This window comes from Vigna radiata, unplaced genomic scaffold (genome assembly GCF_000741045.1).
Source record: "Vigna radiata var. radiata cultivar VC1973A unplaced genomic scaffold, Vradiata_ver6 scaffold_153, whole genome shotgun sequence".
In the NCBI taxonomy this organism is placed as follows: domain Eukaryota; kingdom Viridiplantae; phylum Streptophyta; class Magnoliopsida; order Fabales; family Fabaceae; genus Vigna; species Vigna radiata.
In genome coordinates this window covers 753,366-763,563 of record NW_014542917.1, presented here as the reverse complement: position 1 = coordinate 763,563, position 10,198 = coordinate 753,366, and the positions used below count along the sequence as shown (strand labels likewise).

The following is a 10,198-nucleotide window of genomic DNA, read 5'->3' as shown; positions in this document are numbered from 1 at the left end:
ATACACTAAAGTGTATTTAATCAAACATAAAGGTGAAGCCTTTAATGTGTTTTTAACCTATAAAACAGAAGTAGAAAATTCGTTGAATAAGAAAATTAAAAGGATTAGATCGAATAAAAGTAGTGAGTATGTTTTGTTTAATGACTTTGTGTTAAAGAAAGGATTATCCATGAAGTGACCCCACCATATTCACCCGAGTCTAATGGGGTAGTTGAGAGAAAAAAATAGAACCCTTTAAGGAAAATAAGCTCTAAAACCTCTGATTACATGTTCTTAGGTTATGTTGAACATAGTGCTGCCTACAGGTTTCTAGTAGTTAAAAGTAACATACTTGAGAGAAATTCTATAATAGAGATGAAAAATGATGAGTTTTTTTAACATGTGTTTCCCTTAAAGGTTTGTGAAATGTCTCAACCTGTTGATGATAATAATAACAGTGATACCATGAATGAGGATTTGAGAAGAAGTAAAAGACAAAGAAAGGAAACTTTCTTTGGAGATGACTTTTATACTTATCTTGTTGATAATGATCCAACAAGCTTTGTAGAAGCTACCAGTGCTCCTGATGCAAAACAGTGGGATAAGGCCATTAGGATTAAAATTGAATCAATTCAGAAAAACAATACTTGGACTTTAGTAGATTTTCCTAAAGAAGAAAAACTCGTTGGTTGTAAGTGGATCTTTAAGAAGAAATATCACCCTGATGGATCCATAGAAAAATATAAGGCAAGATTAGTAGCAAAAGGCTTTACTCAAAAACCGAACATAGATTACTTTGATACTTTTGCTCTTGTGACTAGGATTTCCTCTATTCGAGTGTTATTAGCTCTAGCAGCTATCCATAAACTAGTGATACATCAGATGAATGTTAAAACAACCTTTTTGAATGGTGATTTAGAGGAGGAAATTTACATGGCTCAACCTGAAGGGTATGTTGTACCTGGTCAAGAAGAGAAAGTATGCAAACTCTTAAAATCCTTGTATGGGCTAAAACAAGCACCAAAATAATGGCATGAAAAACTTGTGATGTGTTGCTTTGTGATGATGCTGATAAATATGTGTACTCTAAATCTGAAAATGATAATTGTGTCATTATATGTTTGTATGTGGATGACATGTTAATATTTGGTACATGCAACGAGATTGTCGCTAGAACTAAATTGTTTCTAGGATCAAAATTTGAAATGAAAGACATGGGTGAAGCCAATGTGATTTTAGGTATTATAATCATAAGGAAGGCAGATAGTATATTACTATCTCAAGAACAATACATTGAGAAACTTCTTAAGAAGTTTGGGTTTTATGACTTAAAACTAGTGAGTACCCCTTATGATGTTAATTCTAAATTAATGAAAAATAGAGGAGAATCATTATCTCAGCCTCAATATGCCAAGATAATTGGGAGCTTACTGCACTTCATGAGCTTTTCTAGACCTAATATTGCTTATGCAGTAGGTAGACTGAGTAGGTACACTCAATGTCCAAATCAAAAGCATTAGGATACACTTGCTAGGCTTATGAGGTACTTAAGAGGTTCAATGGATTATACCATTGAATATAGTGGATTTCCCGTTGTACTAGAAGGGTACAGTGATGCTAACTGGATCTCTGATTTAGATGAGACAAAATCTACTAGTGGTTATGTATTCACACTCGGGGGTGGTGCGATTACATGAAGATCAGTCAGGCAAACAATTATTGCAAGATCAACAATGGAATTTGAGTTTGTTACTCTTGAGATGACTGGTAAAGATCCTGAGTGGTTGAAAAACTTCTTAGCGAACATTCTACTAGGAATGAAACCAACCCCATCTATATCAATACATTGTGATTGCCAATCGGCAATAGCTATAGCTAAAAACAAGAATTACAATGGAAAGAATAGACATATACAATTGAGACACAATTTGGTGAAGCATCTGCTAAAGAGTGGAACTATTTCCATTGATTATGTTAAGTTAGAACGGAATCTAGCAGATCCTCTGACTAAACCCCTAAGAATACAAATGATACTAGAAACATCGAGGGGAATGAGACTTAAGGCACTTGCAAACAAACAAGTGATGGTAACCCAACCTTTGTGATTGGAGATCACATGAATAAGGTTCATATGGGTAAAAACAAGTCACTTGTTAGTTCTAATAGCATTAAATTGATTTTAATCAATTATGTCCCTTCCTATGGTGTGTGTTAAAGTGCTAGAGACTGCATTATTGAGAGGCTAAACTTTGTCATTAAAATTCTATGTGGTGAAAGAATTTTAGTTTTAACAAAGTTTTCAATGATTTTCATATCCCTTGTGGGTGGTGTATGATTTGCAGCATACACTTGATGAAATCACTTATATGAGTGTCGAGTGGGGCCGCTTGCATGAGATCTTAGCATGATCTCTAAAGCACTCATGAATATTGGGCACGCGCATGACCTAGTAAGCGTAACACAACGATAACAACAAGGATTGTGGGGGTGTATTGTGATTGATAAACCTCTAACACACGTCAAGTGTTTTTGGTTCATATAGTTTGCTATACCAACTACACTGTGTGTTAAGTATCTCAATCTAAGACCGGTTCATATAGTTTGCTATATCAGCTATGATGCATTACATCCTATGAGATTCATAATAAAAAAAAAATTCTTGTCTTTTAATGTTTGAACTATTTGAGTTAAAGACTTTTTCTTTCAACTTTCTTTTGCAATATGTAGGGGATTGTTATAGTATATAGTGATATTGCAAATGTTTAGAACGTTGATGTTGACAACAATAAAAAATATTTTAATTGCAACGTTTAAAAAGATTTTAATAAGCAACGGTCAAAATTTTTAAGAGCTCCAACGTTATTTTGTTTGCTTTTATTTTCTTTTATTTTTTTTTATTCTTTTCTAGCTCTATTTTTCCTTTCCAAAACACAAAAAAAATTATATTAGTCTTTCTTATTTCCCTCTCCTGTTAGTTTCATCCTCTTTTCTTCTTCTAAAAATATTCTGGGTTTGTTTTTATACTCTTTTAAAGATCCTTAATAGTTCTAAAAATTATATTAGTCTTTCTTATTCTCCTCTCCTGTTAGTCTTTCTTAAAGATCCTTAATACTCTTTTAAGACACATCAGATATATAATGGAATATAATAATTGATTTTTTACAACTGAAATATATCTTTTAGGTATTGATTTATAGATACTAAACATGAACTTTTTCTACATATTTTATTTCATATGTTTTAGTTTCTTTTTTGGGTAAAAAATATCTTAACTAACACTGTTTAACACATAAATTAAATGATACAAAAATAAAACCACCAAAATTGTCTGATAAAAACTGTATAAAGAGGATTTTTTTTTTATAAATATTGATAAATTTAATAAATAACCAAAAATATGAAGTATTTAAAAATATAATTGTGTTTTAAAAACTCGATTTCTAACAGCAAAAAGTCATGTTTTAAAACAACAATTTATTTTGTATCGAAAAATAATAATAGAAATTATGTCTTAAAGTATGTTTTTTTTTTTCAAAAAAAAAAAAAGAAGTTAAAGTTTCTCTCCTCAATGATACTTCAACTAAACAGGGGGTTGATGTTTTAGAAATCGATTTAAAAGTAAATTGTACTCTTTCACTGAAAAAAATCTATTTAATTTTGTAATTATCCTTAAAACTATTTAAAAGATGAAGATATTGTAGATATACTTGTAGATCTCTAACATAAAATTTTCATATTGGCAGCTAGAAATATAGTCTAATTTTAACCTATTAGATTAACATTTGTGGATAATGCTCATATGATATGACAGAGAAAATAAATTTCAGACAATATATATAATATTATAATAATAATAAAATTTAATGAGATTTTTTTTGTAAGTGTAAAGATTCACTATGATATACATGGCTTAAAATGATAATTATTACAGTATAAAACTGGAGGGAGGTGGATAATTATCATAAAATACAGTTGCAGAATGGAGAAGGTGGTGTGTGTCACCGGCGGCAGCGGCGCCATCGGTTCATGGCTCGTCCACCTTCTTCTGAACCGCGGCTACACTGTCCACGCCACCGTCCAAAATCTCAGTTAATACATTCCTTACTCTCTCATTTATCCATTCATTTCATCACAATACTTACACAGTGTTGAGACAACTTTTCTAACAGACGATGAGGCCGAGACGAAGCATCTAGAAGCCTTGGATGGAGCGCCGGCGCGCCTCCGCCTCTTCCAGATGGAGCTCCTCCACTACGATTCCGTCCTCGCCGCAGTGTGCGGCTGCGCCGGCGTGTTCCACGTCGCATCTCCTTGCACTGTTGAACAAGTCCAGGACCCTCAGGTCTTGTTCCTTCGAACTCCTCGAAAATTTTCAATCTTTTCGGTTTTTGCATGACCCCTTTTGTGTCTTAATGCAGAAGGAGCTTCTGGACCCGGCGATAAAGGGCACCTTGAACGTGCTAACGGCAGCGAAGGAAGCAGGGGTACGTCGCGTGGTGGTCACGTCCTCCACCTCCGCGATTGTTCCGAGCCCTAATTGGCCCGGTGACGTTCCGAAGAGGGAGAACTGCTGGACTGATGTCGAATTTTGCAAGCAAAAGGGGGTTAGAAAGGGTTTTCATTTTTGTCATTTTCTGTTTCTTTATGTTATGTGTCTGTGTGTGAAGTGTTTGTGTGTGTAACAGTTGTGGTATCCATTGTCAAAGACTTTGGCCGAGAAGGCAGCTTGGGATTTTGCAAAGGAGACTGGGTTAGATGTTGTTGTAGTGAATCCTGGCAATGTGGTGGGTCCTGTTATTGCACCGAGGCTTAATGCAAGCATGATCATGTTTGTGCGCCTACTTCAAGGTAGAGACTGCTGGTTAATCAGTTGGGTTTTGCAGATATTTCTTTCTAATTTTGCTGTAGGAGTGTCCTTGGATATTGAGAATGTGAACCGGAGAAGTGCTAAAATTCAGTGGCAATGTTACCAAAGTATCTTTGAGCCACAAGAGAAAAGTAGATTGCATGGTATTGAACTGTGTGAAAAGGGGTTTGAGAATACTTAGAAGGATAAAGGAATTTTTTAAAAGGGGACAAGGTTTTAAAATGGCAAATAAATGCGGCCACAGTTGCAGAGCCGTGGATACCCAAAAATCTTGATTATGTGCTAGCACTATTTAACACCTTGTTTGGGATACTGTGATAGATAACGTATAACTTTTTAACTGGTATCATGTGAATAGAGCTACTGTTGGTGTTACCAAGTTATTAGACTCATTTTACAAGACCTGCTACTTCGTAGTTGATAGCATAGCTGTGTAGGACATTTAGAAGTTGATACCTTCATTAAAAGTATTAGACTTGTTTGATTATGCAGTAGTGCTCCTTTCATTAGATTTTGCAGTCTACAAAGTGTTAGTCATTGTTGACCCGAATGCCAATATCAAACTACCCCATTTATAATTTTTACGAGTTTGCTGAGAATTTGTGATATTTTGTGTTGTGTTGCAGGTTGTGATGATACATATGAACACTTTTTTATGGGATCGGTCCACTTTAAGGATGTAGCATTGGCACATATTTTGGTGTATGAGAATAAATCTGCAGTTGGTAGGCATGTGTGTGTTGAAGCTATCTCTCACTATGGTGATTTTGTGGCCAAAGTTGCTGAACTTTATCCGGAGTACAATGTGCCTAAGTAAGTAAGCCACACACTTGATAGATGTATGGTGAATATAATGCAATCATCTTTTGCTCGGTAATTCAGGAATTAGATATATTGCTTGATTCTTGAATGAGTTATTGAAGAAACTTACTCTTGTTTGAACACAATTTGGTTCATGTTGTAGTTAGTGTGCACTTTGCTATTCGTTCTTATAAACGTGTTTGTATATTGTCTTCATAATCAAAATAGAAGGTGAATATAGTTCTTATAGTGATAATTTAATACATAACTTACTTGAACATGATGTACTTTGTCATTTTCCTTTAAAGGATGGCACGAGATACCCAACCAGGAGTATTGAGAGTGAAGGATGGATCAAAGAAACTTATGGATTTGGGTTTGCAATTCATTCCTATGGAGAAGATTATAAAGGATGCTGTAGAGGACTTGAAGATAAAAGGGTTCATTTCATAAGTGCTTTTGTAATATGAGTCCTTATGGTCCATGTTTCTGCATAATATGTTACCTCAAGGCCTCTGCAAATTGTCTGGTTCAATAAGTATGTTCAATCTGACTCTTTTCCATTAATAATTTGCATATTAGTGGCATGACGTGATTTAGAAAATGAAGATGGAAATGCGTAAACGTATTGTATTGTGTACAAAGAAATGGATAGAAAACATGGAAAACAAAAAAACAATTACGTTAAACTTTCTGCCGGTAAGAGGATTTAGAAGAAAATTATGTCTTTAAGTACATAGACACACTAGTGGAAACATATCTATTATAATGTGTTCTTTTTATTGTAGATAGTTAATTTAATTTAATAAAAATCAATTAAATTAAAATAAATGATCATTTTAAACGATAAAAAAAGTTAAATATTTATTTTAATTTAAAAAATTATTAAATTTAAATGAACTATTATTTAAAAGATAAAAACATAATTATTTTAATTTAAAATAAGTTATTTAATGGTAAAATTAGAAAAAAAGTTGTGTATATACGTGAAAAAAGAGAATCATAAGTATACATAACTCAACTAATTCACTCTAATATTAAAATAAAATTCTGTAATAAAAATATAACATAATCTATGATTGGGTAACAATTGCAGCCGTAGAAAACCTAATAAATTCATTAAATATGTAAGAAATAAAAAAATATGGTAAACATTCTAATCATTCAAAAATTATAAAAAAAAAGTCTTTGAAAATATTATTTAAAAGTGTCCTAAAAATATTATTTGTATTAAAAGTGTTATTAATCAAATATTGGCAACAAAATTGCAGAAAGTTTCGGTTAATAAAAAATAGAATATAATTAAAAAATATTATTAAACGTAACCTTTATACAATTTTTAATTTTGTTACTTAGAGTAAGTAGATTTAGATTACTAACTAAATCATTGTAATTTGATAAACAGATTAATCAATCTCATTTTTATCCGTTAAAATTGGGTTGGGTCAAAGAATTGTTATTTGTAAAACTGATTGTAAGTGCACATGTTAACAAATGATAAATATCGTTACCTCTCGAGGGACCTGTGTAATGTTTTATAATTCTCTTGTACTCAATAATTCAATTAAACTATAAAATTCACAAAAATACAAGAAAGTATTTTCATTAAAGAGTTGGTGTGCAAAGATATCTAACCTATATTATTTACAATTGTCAAGATTAGATTTCATCTACTTCATTCTTATGCATACAATAACATCTCAATTCTATATTCAAGTCAAAATCAACTTACCAAAATATTCAAATTTTATCTCTAGTGACTTTAAGATTATGTATAATCTCTTTAATCCTCAAAAAATAACCATGCATTAAGTTCAAGAGTCTAAGATTACTAATGAATTAAGTTCTATTCCTAAATACAAACCTCCATTAGTATTCAATTTCGTCTAGATTCTAAAGATATTTCTAAATACCTTAAGAATCACAAATCAAACATTGGAACAATTCACATCAAGCATTAACCATGAAAATTGAATACTAACAAGAATTAGAAAAACACATCATTATTAACATAAAATTATACAAGAGTTTCATGTTTTACAACTAATATCAACAAATAAGAATAATCTTCCATGGTGGAAAACTTAGGGTTCTACAAATTAAAAAGATAGGGAAGAAATGAAAACCAAAGAGAATATCCAAGCTCTCTCCCAAGGTTCTTGGCAATTACTCCATACTCTAATTGTTCCTTCCCTTTGCATTTCCACCTCCAATCTTACAACCTGTCTTCCTCTTCAATCCCAAAAGGGGAAAAACGACCATGAATGAAGGAGGAGACCCAAGAAGGAGAGAGAGAGTTTCCCAACACTCTAAATAGCCACTCCCAAGCACTTAGGTGATTCTATATTTGTGTAAGAATGATGAATCTTGAAAACTTTCGCCCAGCAAGTCTTAAAAGTTGATGTTCTCTGACTTGTAACTTGTTGGGCAAGCTAAATTTTTGTCCAAGGACTCCAATACTATAAGTTTGGGCCACCATTTTCACCCAACGAGTCAGCGTGATGCCCAATAGTGATTATTTGATTGTCTAATTGCGGTCCATGACAATATAACCCTACAAGTGAGTCTTTTCTTCATGTTTGCAGTCTTGGGTGCAATTCTAGAGTCATTGAAGTGAGTATTTGTCTAAACTCAAACGAGAGATTAGAGATAAAACAAACATATACTAACTAAAACATGAGAAAACATAAAAATCACTAAACTTAGAGACAAAATAAGGTAAAAGTCATAAAGGAATTTATTTGTTCATGAAAATATACACATAAAAACACATAAAATCAATAGTTATTAGGTTGGGCTAGACCAACATTAGAAAATAGGTTGGAAGATTGAACTCGTCTCACCGCTAAACAGGTTGGCGGGTTGGCTCGTCGTTTCTTCATCCCTTCATCAGCTCACCCATCTTCTTTGTCACTGTTTTCTTCTTTATCCTTTCACTAACTCACCCATCTTCTTCGTTTCTTCATAATCATCATCAACCTTTGTTTTCTCCATTATATTCTCACCCCCATACACAAAAAAAAAAAAAAAATAAAAGCACATGATCTGTAAAATTAAGACAACCAAAAATCTCAATCAAGGCCACCAAAAATCTCAATCAAGGTCACCATGGGTTACCTTGTCCTTGTGGAAACTTTTCTCTTAATCTCGCTTTCAGTTGCATTACATAGTAAATGCTTCCTCTCGATCTCACATGGTGGTGGTTGATTACGTGGTGAGCCAGATCTCTAGTTTTCACTACACAAAAATCTAAAGATATCATTACAATCACAACTAAATAGATATTCTCTTTGAGTTATTTTGAATCACATGCATGAATCTAGAACTACACGTGTCTCAATATATTAAACTAACTTAAAGATAAAGCAAAATTTAAACTTACTCTGCTGATCCTTCTGAAATGTAAATCCTTCCATTACTCTGCTGATCCTTCTGAAATGTAAATCCTTCCACTACAAATCAGTTAATAGTTTCTAGTTATCAAACATTTAAGAGACAAAATAAGTTAGAAAAAAACATAAAAAAAAGTTAAAAAATAATTCTTATAAAATTAAACTCCATCAATAAAAAAAATTATTTAAAAATTTTACTTTTAATAATAAAACAATTAAACATATTGTTTAAGAGCACTGTCACTCTTAATTATTTATAAATCTTTATACTTAAATTACTTTATTTTTATTTTTATCTCTTCATATTTATCACCTTAAGCATTAACAAAAATCTAGTTTAGAAAATTTAAATATTACAAAATTAGTATAAATAAGGAATTTTAAAAATATTATTTCATAAATTTAAATTAAATAAATAAAGCAAGCTTAACTTCAAAAGAACTATTTTAAAAAAGTATTATCACGTTTAAATTAAGTTCTTATTTTTATTAGTCATAAGATTAATGAAGGAATTTTCCTTTAACATGGAATTATAATTTTTTTTTATAATTTTACTTTAAGGTTAGTCTCTTTTTAAATTAAAATAACTACACACAATAAAAATTGAGTCGATTACTTATAATAAATTATTTTTATAATTAATTTTTATGCAAATTATTTTTAATTTAGTAATATTTTTTAATTTTAATGATTATTATAATATTTTATTTTTTCTATGATAAGAAGAAAAGTGTTTCTAGTATTTATAAGAACACTTACAGAGTAACAGTCCCTGTATGCTACGTTGTACTTGTACAACTTCTCTTCCTCTCTTTACCGTCTCTACAATTCCTTATCGGATTCCAATCATGTCTGGGAATTACGACCAAGATGGTGGCGGATATGGGCGTAACGACGGCGGTGGTTATGGTGGTCGGGGAGGTGGAGGATTCGGCGGACGAGGTTTCGAATATTCTCTCTATTTTCGCTTCCTTATCTTTTTTTAATCGTAAAATGTCTTAATTATGTGTTAATCGCAACAGGTGGGTATCAAGGCGGGGATCGTGGTGGTAGAGGTGGTGGCCGCGGCGGCGGAAGTGGTAGAGACGGTGACTGGCGTTGCCCTAACTCAAGGTTTGAGATTTTACCCTTCGATTTACTTTTCTTATTTCTGCGCCCC

General features: G+C 32.2%; 2 protein-coding genes across 2 annotated transcripts in view; both read left to right on the top strand.

Annotated features, from left to right (window-relative positions):
* Nucleotides 1-3,905: 3,905 nt before the first annotated feature.
* Nucleotides 3,906-6,234, top strand: LOC106752627 (cinnamoyl-CoA reductase 1). The gene is made up of 6 exons (XM_014634339.2): nucleotides 3,906-4,067; nucleotides 4,149-4,321; nucleotides 4,398-4,583; nucleotides 4,665-4,827; nucleotides 5,473-5,659; nucleotides 5,956-6,234. The coding sequence occupies exons 1-6, from the start codon at nucleotides 3,959-3,961 to the stop codon at nucleotides 6,098-6,100; spliced, it is 963 nt and encodes a 320-aa protein (XP_014489825.1). The 5' UTR covers nucleotides 3,906-3,958; the 3' UTR covers nucleotides 6,101-6,234.
* A 3,575-nt stretch (nucleotides 6,235-9,809) lies between these two features.
* Nucleotides 9,810-10,198, top strand: part of LOC106752587 (transcription initiation factor TFIID subunit 15b) — a 2,668-nt gene continuing 2,279 nt past the window's right edge. Inside the window, exons 1-2 of the mRNA XM_014634301.2 lie at nucleotides 9,810-9,981; nucleotides 10,062-10,152. Coding sequence (XP_014489787.1) covers nucleotides 9,816-9,981; nucleotides 10,062-10,152 — 257 coding nt within the window. The 5' untranslated portion in view covers nucleotides 9,810-9,815. The remainder of the gene's footprint in view (nucleotides 9,982-10,061; nucleotides 10,153-10,198) is intronic.